The sequence below is a fragment of the Accipiter gentilis genome, chromosome 9 (assembly GCF_929443795.1).
Source record: "Accipiter gentilis chromosome 9, bAccGen1.1, whole genome shotgun sequence".
Taxonomy (NCBI): Eukaryota; Metazoa; Chordata; class Aves; order Accipitriformes; family Accipitridae; genus Astur; species Astur gentilis.
This window is the reverse complement of record NC_064888.1, coordinates 40,311,791-40,326,814: the sequence shown is the minus strand read 5'-3', so window position 1 is coordinate 40,326,814 and position 15,024 is coordinate 40,311,791. Positions and strand designations below refer to the sequence as shown.

The 15,024-nt window shown below is 49.7% G+C and overlaps 1 protein-coding gene across 8 annotated transcripts in view; it reads left to right on the top strand.

Annotated features, from left to right (window-relative positions):
* CTBP2 (C-terminal binding protein 2) overlaps nucleotides 1-12,988 on the top strand; it is a 77,904-nt gene extending 64,916 nt beyond the window's left edge. For 7 of the 8 annotated variants that reach the window (XM_049809954.1, XM_049809953.1, XM_049809952.1 and 4 more), the window contains 8 exons: nucleotides 965-1,119; nucleotides 2,418-2,562; nucleotides 5,396-5,602; nucleotides 7,268-7,482; nucleotides 7,955-8,085; nucleotides 8,925-9,052; nucleotides 9,810-9,927; nucleotides 11,610-12,988. In XM_049809954.1, coding sequence (XP_049665911.1) covers nucleotides 965-1,119; nucleotides 2,418-2,562; nucleotides 5,396-5,602; nucleotides 7,268-7,482; nucleotides 7,955-8,085; nucleotides 8,925-9,052; nucleotides 9,810-9,927; nucleotides 11,610-11,790 — 1,280 coding nt within the window. In that variant the 3' untranslated portion in view covers nucleotides 11,791-12,988. The other variant, XM_049809957.1, reaches the window with a different exon arrangement.
* The last annotated feature ends 2,036 nt before the right edge of the window (nucleotides 12,989-15,024 follow it).

Below are 15,024 nucleotides of genomic sequence, written 5' to 3'. Positions count from 1 at the left end.
CTTCTGCAGCCCTTGGTGGTGATCGTTCTTTTCCTCACCTCCGCCTGGAGAACGTGTTGTTGTGAAATGCGAAAAAAAGCAGCACAGCTGAACAGACCCCTGAATACACTTATTTTCAAGGGAGCAGCCCACGGAGAGGTGTGTGTAAGCATGAGAAGAGCGGTGTCCTCCGCTGGCACAAGTGTGCTCGCTGCCGCGGCGGAGCAGGGTCTGTAGCCGTTTCATCCCATACATGCTGGTCCTTCACGCCGGCTCCAGCCACGCATCCCAGAGCATCCTGCAGGATGCAGGGATAGACCGGGTTTGGTTTTACAAAGTAAGCTGAGCTTCGCCATTCCTACCTTGAAGCCTTTTGGTCATCGGTAACAATATATGCCTGTATGCTAAAGAGGTCTTTGGTGTCCTGCTCTTTCTTTGCTTTTCCAGTAATCCTTTTTTTTTTTAGTGGATGGCTGTTCAGACTTGTCTCTCTGAGGTGGTCAAAATGATCAGTCCTTAAAAAAACAGACCAAGTGCCAGTGTACGTCTGCGGAACAAAATCCCAGCCTTCCTGCAGACAGGGAAAAGTTACCGCTGGCTTGGGTTTCACTCCTAAGATGCTAAATAAAACGGTTGAAGAGGCCGGCAGCTGTGGCTTAGGGGGTTTGCTTGAAACGGGGCCTGTGTCGGTGAGGATCGGCACAGCGGAGATACACCGCTGAAAAGTCACAGGTGGCTGAAATGGGGTTGTCCATCCCTGTCCCGGGAGCAAGCCTCGCTGCGTTTTCTCTCCAGCTGGGGCAAAACCGCAGCCATACTCCCAGACACAAAACCAGACCTTAGGCTAAACTTCGCATTGCATTGCCGTCGCCCCCCAGAATTCGTTTTACAAGCTGAAACCACCTCACCTGACACAGGAACCGTGCTGCCAGGGGGGACCTTCCCGCTGCCGCCGGTGTAAAAGCCGCGCTTCTTCTGCTTGCAGGTATTCGCCCTCAAATCATGAACGGCCCCATGCACCCCCGGCCCCTCGTGGCACTGCTGGACGGGAGGGACTGTACGGTGGAGATGCCCATTTTGAAGGACTTGGCGACGGTTGCATTCTGTGACGCACAATCAACTCAGGAGATTCACGAGAAGGTAACGCGAACTGCGAGGGCGCGGGCGGGCCGGGCTGGGGGACGGTGTGCTCTGGCCTTCGTCTTCCAGTTCTTCTGGAGCAAAAAGCGTACAAAGCTGCGTCGGTCGGCAGATAACATCGACAGAAGTCGCTGCAGATTAAAATTCATCAAGGCTGGTTTAGAAGCCAGATGTTCTTCTGGAAGAAAAGAGTCACCTTATCTCTTCACATCAGGTTTTTTTACATCAGTATTATTAAAGTTTCTCATTTTTTTTGAAGTTTGCTTGCTCGGTGCAGCAGTAAGAGAACTCTGCACCTCCCCAGCGTGCGGCGCATCTGCTCCGGCTTTGCTAACTCCATCCCGCGCTGCAGCTGATGGGCTGCTCGTTTCTCCCAGCTCATTTCTGCCCAGCAGTGAGAGGGCGAGGTTTGGGCAGCGTGTAGACAGATCCATGCAGTATTCTGCTTGGAAGCTCAACTACTTGTAAATACTGCTTTTAAAATTTATTCTTTGTGCACATTTAGATAACTCAAAGGAGGTTTGAAGTGATCAGAAATCACTTCCAGGATCTGGGAAAGAGAACTACAGGTAGCATCAGTGCTGATCTTTGGAGTGCTTCAAATATTAAATGTGGGGGAGGAGGACAGAGATCTTTTATAAGACTTTGGTAGATGATAGGTGAGCCAGTCTTGGAGAATTTGGGTCGGTTTGGGGTTTCTGGAGCACCGAGGTAGCGATGAAGGTTTGAATCTCCATTGAAGGGGGCAGAGTACAGCCTTATGTGACTGTACAGCCTCACACAAATCTTTTTAGGTACTCTTGAAAACATATGGGAAACGTTAATGTGAACAGTATGACAGATATTTGTACTTCCAGTGTACAAAAGAAGGTCAAGGAGTTACAAGTAAGTGACACACAGTTGTGTTCAAAAACAATAGATACTGCTCTAAAACCAAATTCCTGTTTAAAAGTAGAATTACTGCTGGTTGGAAGCAGAAGGCTTAGCAGATACCCACCTGGAAAAGAGTCCGGGTGAGCAACTGGCTCAGTTTTCCTCTGCCTTGTCTCCCCAGATGTAACATCATAATTTTCAGATATCCATCCCGTCTGTTCCCAAAGGGAATAGCCTCGGTGTCGGTGGGTCACACCCCTGATGGTTTTGGTGACACCTGGAAGTGTCGGCTTGCACCGTGCCTGGGTCAGACAGTAGGCCAGCCGTAAAAATGAACAATTCACTGTGTAATATTCCTGATTCAGGAGCTGCAGGTGTCCCCTCTAGGTGTCGTGGTGGCTCCTGACATCTCTGTTCTGTTCCAGGTATTAAATGAAGCTGTCGGGGCGATGATGTACCACACCATCACGCTGACTCGAGAAGATCTAGAGAAGTTCAAGGCCTTACGGGTCATTGTTCGAATAGGCAGTGGCTACGACAACATTGACATAAAAGCCGCGGGGGAGCTTGGTAGGTCTCAGCTCTGCACCCCATTCCCTCCCACATCCCTCCGAGTCTTTAAAATCAGCACAAGTACCTGCCGCTTCCCACAGGATCGTGCTGGCAATGTGGAGTTGCGGGCAGGACCTCCCAAATGGGGTTGATTCGGCCCCTAAAATTACAGGTGCAGTTTACTTTTTTTGCATGTAGAGAATATTACGACAAGAAAACTTGACCATGAAGTAAACGAAATGGAGCAGTTTTAGAAGGCAGCTTTTAGGCTCATACTGTGTTAAAACTGCCCCATCTGAGTCCCTTGTTCCCGCACTGTCCCTAGTTCCAGATGCCCTCTTGTACCAACAGATATTTGTATGGCTGTTCTATTTCTGGCGCAGGACAGTTGACCTAGCTTCAGAAAAATTGGAGGAAGTGTGTTTTATTATATTTTGTTAAGCAAGATTAGTCTTTTGATCTGATCTGGTTCTTGGAGTCATGCCCACACCGCCGGGAAGGTGACGTGTTGGATGGTGGAGCAGGAATTTTGTGTTGGGTTGCTGCCACCTCCTTTGCCATCTCATCAAAGGCCATTTACTGTGGGTACATGTCACATGGACTGCCAAAATACGGAGGTTCACATTGTCAGAAAGGAGCCCCTACGTCCAGCTATGGGATTTTTCTGCATGGCTGGGTTCGGGGGGGTGCGTGTAGCCTGCATTGCGTGGCTGTCAGATGGTGCTGGGGCCACCCAATTTCTGTACTGGTTTGGGTGGTCACAGAGACCTTTGGGTGCACAGCCCCCCATGCGAGAGCTTAACTGTATCCATTATTTTAGCAGCTGAGTTACAAATGCTTTTGATCATCTGATCCCAAGATTCAGTCTATCAAGCAGTCCTACAACAGTGTTTAGGATATCTTGTATTACAGGTTATCTCTGGGGAAGTGAAGAATAACGGCCATTTCACGTAAGCCGTTTTGCAAAGATAATTGCGATAAGAGAGTTTCAAATAGTCATTCCTAAAAAAGCAATTCTCAATATAGTGAATTATTTTTTTTCGAGAGGAGAACAGTGTCTTCTCAATGTAATGGTTTCTTCATGTTTTTAACTCTTATTGTTATTATCCATTATAACAATGTTCTGAGGCTTTGAACATCAAGAAAGGAAAAATATAACGAATAAAGTAATGGGATACTGCAGTATAATCCTTCTTTTTATACTTGGCAAATTGGGTGGCCAAATGATGTGGTTTCGAGTAGAAAATGTAATGACTACCCACAAATGTAGCGTAAAGTTTAATTGGTATTGCTTTCCATAAGGTAGGTTTTAAACTGTGCAGTCAATAAATGACCAGTGTCTGAACGCGGTGCCTGGCTGCGCACTAGCGGCCGCCTGCACCTTGCTGGCTGGGCTGGTGGGACCAGTTTCGACCCACCAGAAAATACCCCCAGGAGAAGATGCTGGTGTTGAATCATCCGCCGTGGGTATTTAACCCTCCTGGTGCCGGCAGCTTCTGCTCCTGGGGGCACAAGAGTAAATAACAGAGCTCGTGGGGACCAGAGCATCGTGTCCCTGTCGCCTGAAAGGGAGAGGAGGCGGTCAGCGTTTTCAGGGGTTGGCTGGTGGTGGGTTTTTTCACCCTGTAGGGTCAGTCAGTTTCTCTCCCAATTTCTGTAGGTCTTTCAGACAGCCACAGGGTGGAAAATGGTTTTAAAAACAGATAGGCAGCTCCTGGGAGCAGGGATATTAGCAGGGGGATGGGAAAGAGATTTTTGATTTTGAATCAGTGCCCCTTACAGTGGAAGGGGATTTTCTGAATATCTTATTCTGTCTTTATCTCCTACTTTTTCATGGTTTCTACTCAAAGGCCCCAGTCCAGTAAAGCACTTAAATACACATCCATCTTTAAATGTGTGTTTAAATCGCATTGAATCTGGTGGGATACAAGCACGTGCTTAACTGCTCTGCTGAATAGACGTGAAATTAAGGACACCCTTACACACGTTACTGAGCCTGGACGGGGCAGTGATTGGTGAGGCATTTGCAGTGAACTTAATACTTGCAGCTCTAAGTGGGGACACCACAAAATAAACCTTTTGTGGCAAAGGAACAAAAGGTCTGTTATCGAGACCCGCGCCAGGACGGGCGGGTGTGCGGTGGCGGTGCTGGGGCGGGAGAGCTGCTCCGGCTTGGCTGTGCCCTCTGCACTTCCCAAATTTTGGGAAAGCCTCCAAATTTTGTGGCAGGAGCGATTGGTTCCTCCTGCAGGCGTGTGGGTGGTGGGTGGAGGCTGTGCTGACGGTATGCATGCCGTGGTGGTGGCAGTCACCCCGAGCCTTGCCGTGGGGTGTTTTGAGTCGACTGTTTTGGTGCTTGTCGGTGGAAGGGGAAGCCGGCCCTGCCACGCCGCCCTGGTGCACCATCCTGCTTGAGTGCACCAAATCCTTGGTCCCTAAATAATTCAGTGGCTGAACAGCCTTACTGTGGAAAAGGAGAGACTTCTGCCAGCGCGATTTAAGTTGCTTTGAAGGTCTGTGAAACTAAACAAGAAGTCTTTCTATTGCAAACCAAACCTTTGCTGCTGGAATTACTCCTGCGCAGCTATCGCACTTGAACTCTGCACTTGTCCTTGCTCCAGAGAAACGCTGGGGCACAGGGGACCCCTCAGCATTACTGGTCACGGTGGGTTTTTTCAGGCTGCTGTACCTAAACCATGCACGTCCTTGGAAAACATTACTCTAAATGCTTAAAAAAGTGATGGGTGATGTGAGGGCGAAGGGCCGGGAGCCCCTTCTGCTTTGCCGTGGGGCGAGCGGCCGGGGCTGCCCTCCTGAGCCACGGTTGTGCTTTGTGGTGTCGCCTCCGCAGGGATCGCCGTCTGCAACATCCCCTCGGCCGCCGTGGAGGAGACGGCCGACTCCACCGTCTGCCACGTCCTCAACCTCTACCGACGAAACACGTGGCTTTACCAGGCGCTGCGGGAAGGCACGCGGGTGCAGAGCGTGGAGCAGATCCGGGAGGTGGCCTCCGGTGCCGCTCGCATCAGGGGAGAAACGCTCGGCCTCATCGGCTTCGGTACGTTAGCGAAGGGCGGGCAGGCTGCGAACGGTGCGTTCAGCACCGCCGGCCCGGTGTTCAGCCTCTGAGGAGGACTCGGCATCACTTCACCGCCCCGGGAAGGACCTAAAATGAGCATTGTCAAAATCAGAACCACCATGGTGGATCGGTGTGAAGTAGGGAGAACGTCTTGCGCTGATTTTAGGGGGGAAAGAGCTGTATTTTGTGAGCCTTGGCTGAGTCCTTGGAGGAACGCTGGTGAAACCTTGCAGCGCCCCAAGAGGGATCACAGTTGGGAGTGCTGCCATCTTCTCCCGAAAAACCCCATCCCTGAGCCACAGCTACACCAAACCGGCTCTTCCTGAGCCATTCTGCCCTGTGCGGTGGCAGGGCTGTGTAAAACAAAGTTTGTCTTCAGTTCACCCGTAGCTAGAGAGAGCTTCAGCAGCAGCAGTAGCTTCAGCCCTTCTGCTGACAGCCCTCTTTCTTTGACATCCCTTCTGGGAGCAGCCAGCGTATGATGGTTCAGAGCACTTCATGGCCAGACGCATACACAGTGACAGAAACTTGAGCAGAGGAAATTTTGGGGAGTTCCCAGTTTAGGGAGCAGTTCTGGCTGTGTTACGGCGCCTGTGCCCTCCAGCAGCTGGAGGGCGGCTGCCATCGAGGCAGCACCGACTGGGAGCCAGACCACAAATGTTGCAGCGGTATTTCCACTTGCTTTCTGTGCAGTAGCCGTTCTCCCCATCTGCTTCATGCTGTTGTCTTGCAAAGCCCTAGGGTAATTAGTGCAAAAAGCTGGGATATGAGCATGTTTAAATGGGGAAACTGAGGCAAGGCGGGTGGGTGAAGTTAGAGCAGGAGATCTGGGTTAGCCAGGGCTGATGTCCCCTGGTCAACCAGGCATCTCTGGGACACCAGGACAGCATCAGGAGTTTACATGCATGGGGGGGACATTGCTGTGCACCACTAACCAGGCACTTGATGGGCTGCCGCACCACCGCTAGCTGGAAAAATTAACAGATAAATGGAGCCTGCGCAGCCCTTGTGGTGGGGATGGGCCGGGGGTCTCCAACACCACCACAAACATCCTTGGCCAGCACAGGGGCTGTAGTAGCCCTTTGCTTCCAAACCACGACAGTTGTCTTTAGCATGCCCAATTAACCAGCCATTCAGCGAGAGGCTGAAAAACCTATCAATCATTCACATACAAGTTGCCTAAAGAAGGCGGTGCTTTTTTCTTTCCTTTTTCGGCTTTTCTTGGTAGGTGCAGCGCCGCAGAGGATTATTTCTCTGCGATGTCCAGAGCCGCACATCGGTGGGACTGAGCCGCACGTTGTGCCTTCCCCCTAGACCTGCATGGGCACGGATGGTGCCACGTATTCAAATGGCTGTGAGCTGGCAGGTGCCTAATGGCCTCGCTCTTCATTTTGGTTTTGTTTTTTGGGTTTTTTTTTAAATTTTAACACAAGCATCTCACTAAAGCCAAGCACAGCCCTCCCTGTGCAAGGTGGCCTGGATTTGCCTTCCAGCCAGCTTTCCTGGAAGCCCAGGAGGTCACAGGGGACCCCCACAGCAGTCCCCGGGCTAGGCTGGGGGGTCAGGGTATGGGGCAGCTCAGCCACGTGGAGCCGAGGAGGTGGGAATCGGTTAAATTAACTCCTCTCTTTCCTTTGCACACAGGTCGCACTGCGCAGGCGGTCGCGGTCCGAGCCAAAGCGTTCGGCTTCAACGTGATATTTTATGACCCGTACCTGCAGGATGGGATAGAGAGATCCCTGGGCGTCCAGCGGGTCTACACGCTCCAGGACCTGCTCTATCAGAGCGATTGTGTCTCGTTGCACTGTAACCTTAACGAACATAACCACCACCTTATCAACGACTTCACGATTAAGCAGGTAATTTGTCTCACACACACGACCGAGGAGAGCGCTTTGCTCTTCAGTGGGCAAACCCCAAGTGTCGGTGCTGGCCATGGGTCCCTCTGCGGTCACGGCCACAGCGAGCCAGTGTCTCGGTGCCTACGGGCTACCTCCAAAATAGCCGATTAAGCCCAACAGCCCGTCTGTCTCCCCCCGGTGTTTACCTGGTGCTACCAGGTAAGCAAGCCCTGTGCCTGTGGTGGGGAGGCAATGGCAGGAGAAGGTTTTGTTTGCCGATACCAGCCAGAGCTTGGATTTCTGCAGAAAACCCACGTGCGCCAGGATGGGGATTGCTCTGGGGTGGGAGCACAGCCACTCGGCACAAAAAGCGGGGCGCAGTCCCGGGAGGAGGCATCCCGGGGCACCCGCTGCTGCGTCGGGGTGCGGGTAGGACCGGGTCACCGCACCGAACTCATTCTTATCTCTTTCTTTTCCCGGCCACCACCAGATGAGGCAGGGAGCGTTCCTGGTGAACACGGCACGCGGGGGGCTGGTGGACGAGAAGGCCTTAACTCAAGCCCTGAAGGAAGGACGGATACGAGGGGCTGCGCTTGACGTGCACGAGTCTGAACCATTTAGGTAAAGCTCTGGGTTTTTCTGGGGTTGCCATCTGTACGCAACAGCCACGCGCCTTGTCGCACAACGCCAGCGCTGGGGGACAGTCCTGCTGGTTTGGGAAAAGGTTGTGGCACTTTTGCAGCATCCGTCAGGTGTGGGCTGGTACCGGGGTTACAGGTGTTCAAAGGTACTGTGGGAGCTTAGAACAAGCAATCAGCCTGTGTTTTTTAAAAAAAAAATAAATATCAAAAACAAAGCGCTCGCTAGAGCATAAGAACAAATGTACTGTGTGAGTGTTGGGTATTTTTGCCCACAGGCTGCTGCTAGCTGGGAAGGGGTTGGTTATAAGTGAGAGCACAGCTCCTCTTGCCACAGATGGGGGATGGAGGTAGCACGAGTGGTTTGCTTGTGTTTTCAGAAGCAATTTAAAAATTAAAGTGTGCTCCTACAGAGGGGGAATCCCCATGTCCACTCCTTCCCACCCTGGGCTGGGTGACCTGCAGCCTGTCCCTGCATCCCCATGCTGCTGCAGAGAGACCCCCCAAAGCGTTTATTCCCACGGGAACGTTACAAACAACCACCCAGTAGGCTGGTTTTTCGGCCCTGTTGGCTCTTCTTTTGGTGCATTTTCAGTTTGTGCGCTGCACTGGAGCCGTTGCTTTCTCCCCAGAATTCCTGTGGCCATTTTGGGCTGGCAGGATGCTGTCGGGCTCCTTCCAGCCCAGGTGCCGCAGCCAAGGTACTGGGGACTGAGCCTTGCGTACGCAGAGGGCAGGCTACAAGCCTTTTGCCATGCATAACATATTTTATTATTTCTAAACATTGATCAATCTTTCTTTTTTTTTCCTCCCTCCTCCCAGTTTTGCTCAAGGCCCGTTGAAAGATGCTCCTAATTTAATTTGTACTCCCCACACCGCTTGGTACAGCGAGCAGGCGTCACTAGAGATGAGAGAAGCTGCTGCTACTGAAATACGGCGTGCGATCACAGGTACCCAGCCCCGCAGAGAAGCTGGGGTTAGCTCATGCGTGCGCCTGGCATGTGAACCAGGAGGGGGAGAGACGGGGGCTTCACCCTGCCCATGTCTCAGCAGGAAAAGAGCTGAGAAAGCAAACTTTACTTGTCTGTTGTTTGGGCACGTTTGTGGTTGGGTGAGGGGGTTTTGTGGGTTTGGGTGGTTTTTTAAAATCATTGGGGCACTTGTGCAGCACGGCAAAGATTAGTGTCTGTGACTGGGAAGAAAAGGACAGCGAAGCAATAATTGCTGCCCCTTTTAATGGTGCTAACTCAAAAGATGGCACTGACCACAGCCGACTGCATGCCAAAACCAAATCCCAAAGCAGTGAAGGCACCTGTGTCAAACTCTTGCTGTAACTGAGCTCGCTCCAAGGTGGTGGTCACGATACTCCAGCAAACGGGTGGTTCTCTTGTCCTAAAAATTGCCCTCCTTGTTAACATGGAAGGCCTAGCTTCACGCGTGGCTAGCCCCTGCTTTGAAAGCAGCGGGCTCAAGGGAACAGCTTTCCTGAAGGCAGAGAGTTGGGACTGAGGGTAGGAAACTGGCCTCCAACTCTGCACCTCAGGACAGCCAAAACATCCTTCCGAAACAAGGGATATGGTGTTCCTTGGGGATTTTTTTTCCCCCATCCTTTATATTAACAAAGTGAAATGAAAAAATTGTAGTTTATTAGAGGGTGATAAAGCTAGGACCCGCCTGACACATACTTACCTTTATTACCAACTCCAGGGCGCATCCCAGAAAGCCTAAGAAACTGCGTGAATAAGGAATTCTTTGTCACAACAGCTCCGTGGTCAGTAATAGATCAGCAAGCAATTCATCCGGAGCTCAATGGTGCCACGTACAGGTAAGCCAGAGAACAGGACCAGCGCAGCGGGTTCCCTGCTGAGTTTTGGGAGTCCAGCTATAAAGTGAGCAGGAAAGCCCAAGTAACAACTTCTGCACTGGCTCACCTGGTGACTGTGAATTTCCCCTCCTTGGGGCTTGATTTAACCTCGGGTTTATAAAACCTCCCGTTTATAAAGCCTTCATTCTGGTGGGCCAGCGCTCACTTGTACAGCATCTCTGTAAGCGGCAGGACCCCCCCCCAGACCCATGAACAAGCAGGACATAACTTCCAAACGGAAGAAGCGATTGCGGATTTGCTCTGCATTTCTGTCCATGCACTGACTGCTGTGAGCCTGGCCCGGCTTGTGGGTTAATGAGCCCAGGTAAAAACTCCAAATATAGGTCCTTAGTCAGGTGGCCTAATTTCCACCTAAATCCCAGAGATTAGGGTTGCTTATTGTTCCACTTTGGACAGCTCAAAGCACACCAATAGGAGACGTTAGGCACGAGGACTCAGCTGGAGCACGGGCAGCCTTCAGCGTATCACCGTTACCAAAAATACTCTGAGCTACAAAAAGCACCTGCGGGGCACATCAGGTCGCGTTACAGGGCAGAGAGAGGCAGGAGCGCATTCGGCAGCGGAGCCCTTGAGAGGGCAAAGCCCCTGAGCAACGCGTGTGCCCTGGCCCTGCACGCTCGCAACTGCCTGCGGGTCACAGGCAGCGATTGCTCGCTTTGACCAGCAGAACCCGTACGCTGAAACATCCAGCCCTGGTGAAAGCGTCCCCCCCCCTTGGTCCTGCTCCGAAGCACGTGGGCAATGCCATTACCCTGAAGACAAACCTTGGCTTCCCAGCTTATCCTCTGCCTCTGCGGGGTGCTTCATCCTTGCTAAGCTCCTCGGGAGCCGCGGCCCCGGTGCCCCCGTAAGCTGGCGGCTGGGCTCAGCTCAGCACCTTTGCGGGCAGGTAAATCCTCCCTTCCCCTCCCGCCTTCCACCTCCGCCTTTCCCTAAGGAAGCAGCAGGGAGGCGCTGGCAGTTGGAGCCCTCAGTCCCCATGCGTCCAACAGACCTCCAGAGGGTTTTGGGCTCGTTGCCCCCAGGTCACATCTTCCCTGCGGACAGCTCAAGAAATTCGCATTTCTTCTCCTTTCTCAAACTCAATGCCGTTTCTTGGAATACATGTAGCTCGCCCCGCTCTTAGAAAGGAAGGAAGGCGGACTAGATCCAACCCCATTTTTCAGCTGTGCTCTCTGGTTAACACAAAGAGGATGCAGCTCACTTGTCATAGAAGGAAAACTTACAAACCGGGTGTAGGTGTTCACAGGTATTCACACACCAGGATGATTAAGTCAGCGTGCTAGCGTTTGGCATTTCGGAGAGCATTCAAGATGATTCCTTACCCAATTTTTCAAAAGAGAAAGGCTTCCTTATGATTCAACGACCTGTTAGAAGGTACAGAACAAGACACGGTCCCTGTAGCATAGTGGAGGATGCTTACCCAAGACACAGCAGCATTGGTTTAATATTGAGCTGTCCCTTGTAGTTTAAAAGAAAGACCGAACTCGGCTCTACTAGAGAAGCGGAATCTCTCTGCTGCTCATTTTCTGCATAGCCTCAGCGACGGTGGTTGGGTGATTGGCGCTGTCTGTGGCGAGCTCTGACGTGACAAACCTGCCTCTCTCTGTCCCCTCTCCCAGGTATCCCCCTGGGATGGTCAGTGTCGCACCGGGAGGAATACCGGCAGCTATGGAGGGCATCATTCCCGGAGGCATCCCTGTTACTCACAATCTTCCCACAGTGGCACATCCTTCCCAAGCTCCATCTCCTAACCAGCCCACAAAACACGGGGACAACAGGGAACATCCAAACGAGCAATAGCAGATAATTTAAAAATCATTCAATAAACTTAGGACCAAGAGACATTGGAAAAGAAGTTATACATGAACTAAAAAAAGAATTTGATACGAAATTTGTAATGTTGATTTTGGACAGACGCATCATTGATGTTCCAGTGTTAACGACAAAGTGATAGCAGTCAAGACTGGGGAGAAGCCCTGAAGAAGTCACCTGCTTACTGAAGCGCTGAAAACTAGGATGTGATACATTAATGATCAACTTCTGTTATTGTGTGTTAAGTTTCCTTCATCTGTGCATCAATCACATGAATAAAAAATAGATTTTTTTTCCCCTCAATTCCTTGGGAAGGACAGGGCCTCTGCACCTGTTTTCAAACCATTGCATTAAGCCATCTTTACAGAGTTAACATAGAAATGTTAGAGGAAACCATTATGTGGCTTCAGCCCTTTCCTTACTCTTGTATCTGGTTACCTCTTCTAACGGGAGGCGTCAGTACTGGCTTAGACTTGGAAGGAAAAAAAAAAAAAATAAAAAAAAAAATCCTTTTTGCAGTCTCACAGGGCCAGTGACGTGTAACAGAAGTTCTCCTGCCAGGTTTAAGTTCTAGCCATTCCAGCCGGGATCCGTGGGATGGGGAGGGCAGAAAGGGCTCCTGGCAACGGCCGCTGCCCTCCCAGACTAATGAAAAAACAAACTGCCAGTCTCTTCTCTGCCCAATACACTGAATAAAGTAGCTGTGCATTCACCTATGCCCTGCAATGATGCAAGATAAAAAAAAAAAAAAAAAAAGAAAAAAGAAGAAAGTATTAAGTTTCACACACTATTTGTACTCAAATATATTTTCTCAGTTTTAAATCTGCAGCTATTTTATCAAGTGGAAAAAGTCTTGAGCTGGAAAGGGTTCAAGAATAATGTTGCATTTCCTTATGTCTCAGGAAACACTTTTTATGGTAACTTGTCAGACTGTCTATGAACAAAACCCACTTTTTTAGACATTGATAAAAGTCTTCTTTTCTTCACGTGATATTTTATACAAGAACACTTCAAAATGTGTTATTAGATGTGACTGATTTTAACAAATCCTATTAGATTTGTATCAGCTAGTTACATGTTATATTCATAGTCTTTTGTGAATCATCGCCTTTTTGTTTTTAAAAAGATGGCCTATTTTGAGCCTTTGTATGGGTACATTCCTGTTTCTGTGACAAAAAAAAAATATCTTAAGCTGTCCCAAACAGAAAAAAAACAAACCAATGGCTATCAGAAGTATGTTTTGTTTTAGCGTGTTACCGTTATTGTATTTGTTTATTGTAAAGGTGGACATTTAGCGTTCAGTGCAGTTTTCAATAAAAAGTGATAAAATTTCTATAATTTCTGAAAGGTAAGAGCTCTCGCTCCAATCTGACTAATGCTTCGAGTTGAAGACACTGAGAGTGCACCATAAGGTATAGAAATGTAACTCTGATCACACTGTGCCCTCCTTGGAAACAGGGTAAGATTTCCCAGCGGAGAGCAGGTAAGTTTTCCTCGAGTCCGACTTCCAGCACTTGAGCAGCAGCTGGGACCTGGTCCCATCACGGTCCGCAGGACGGTGACACTGAGAGCGCCAGGATTGGCACCGGCCGAGGAGCTGTCCTTGGCTTCCTGCAGCCGGCTTTGAGAAACTCGGTGCAAGCTTGCCAAGCGCGGGTGAGTTTTTAAGTTGCACTGCTGGGGAAATGCTTGCTGAATTTAGTTTCCTATCCAGACTTTCAGGTGGTGCTGTCCATAAACTGTAATTTGTGAATATTTAAAGTCAAATGGGACATCCTATGCAGTCTAGGTGGAAAAAGATGACTACGGTTTCTGTTAAGCTATGAAAGCAGCTACACCTCAACATTTTTTTGTACATACTCGAGAAATGAAGCATTAACAAAGCGCTAGGGAATAAAGTACTGAAAACGTGTGAGAGGTGCCAGCAGCCTCAAGCCTCGCTAGACAAGAGGCCCGTTCTTCCGTTTCCACCCTGTCTTTCACATTGTGTCAAAGAGTGCCAGCACATGCGGCATTAGATGGGGCAAAGAGCTGGGTCTGGAAAGGGACTTGAAAAAAGGTGAAACCAAAAAGTGTCTAGGTTACAAAACTCTGTATTTTTGTTTGCTTTAAATTAAACTGAAAACTAGTTACCAGCTTCAAACATGTTAAAAAAAGAGGTCACCTTTCATAGATGAGTGACCACTCTTTGTCAGTGATCAACATAGCACGCCAGTGATTATCCATGAACACCACAAGAAACCAGGATGATAAAACAGTTTAGTTACAGAGAAGGTATTTGGGAAACACTGAAACGATGGTAAAAACCAAGAGGAACACATTTAATTGGTGTTAAGGTTTAGAGTTGTTTTAAAAATAAACTAGCTCTGGTACTGTGATTGGTTTTTAAATAAGCAGTTGCATCCCAGATGGGTGCAAGTACTTCCCTGTCTCGCAGGATCTCGTGTGCCGGTGGTTCCTCGGGCATCCGCCGCCAGCAGTGGACTCCGCACCAGGACAGCGAGAGGCTTAGCTCGGACCCCATGGGGAACAGCAGATGCTGTAGTTTTCATCCAACACCCAACCTCCCTCTCAACCAAAACCTAAGGACGGATGCAAACATAGGCAGACAGCTTCTACTGAAGTGCTACAAGCTCAACGAGAGTAGAAATTAAGAGATCCCGAGGGTTACAAACTAAAGGACGTGTTTTGGTAAGACTGCAGTTTTGGGAGTTCCCCTCCGTGGTTGGGTTTCAAGCGCCTGCGGTGCAATCACCAGTGAAATGTGCAAAGAGACGACCCATGGAAGCGGAAAGGGAAGAGTATCATCGCAATTAAGATACACCGAAGTACCGGGAAGCGGCACGCTGCAACTCTCAAAGGGAAAATTATTGGGCAAAGAAACGGGAGATAAACAGTTGCTGCTCAGGATTTGTGCCGTTACTTTGCTGACAGCCGTACTACTGTTGTCATGCTCAAGGACAGCAGGCAGGGAGTCTCTCCATTGATGACGGATATCAGAGCAGCTTAAAACAAGCAGCTTGAAGGTGACAGACACTAAATGAAACCTAAAAAAAAAAAAAGGGGGGGGGGGGTTAAGGGAAGTTACTGAACAAAAGGGGGGAAAAAGGAAAAGCAGAAATTAAATAAGGGTCTCTAAACGCACGCAAACCGATTTTGTTAATGGAGTAAACGCAGTCTAGTAATATTTGCCATAAGCCATGCAGCAGAACTTTGGAAGAA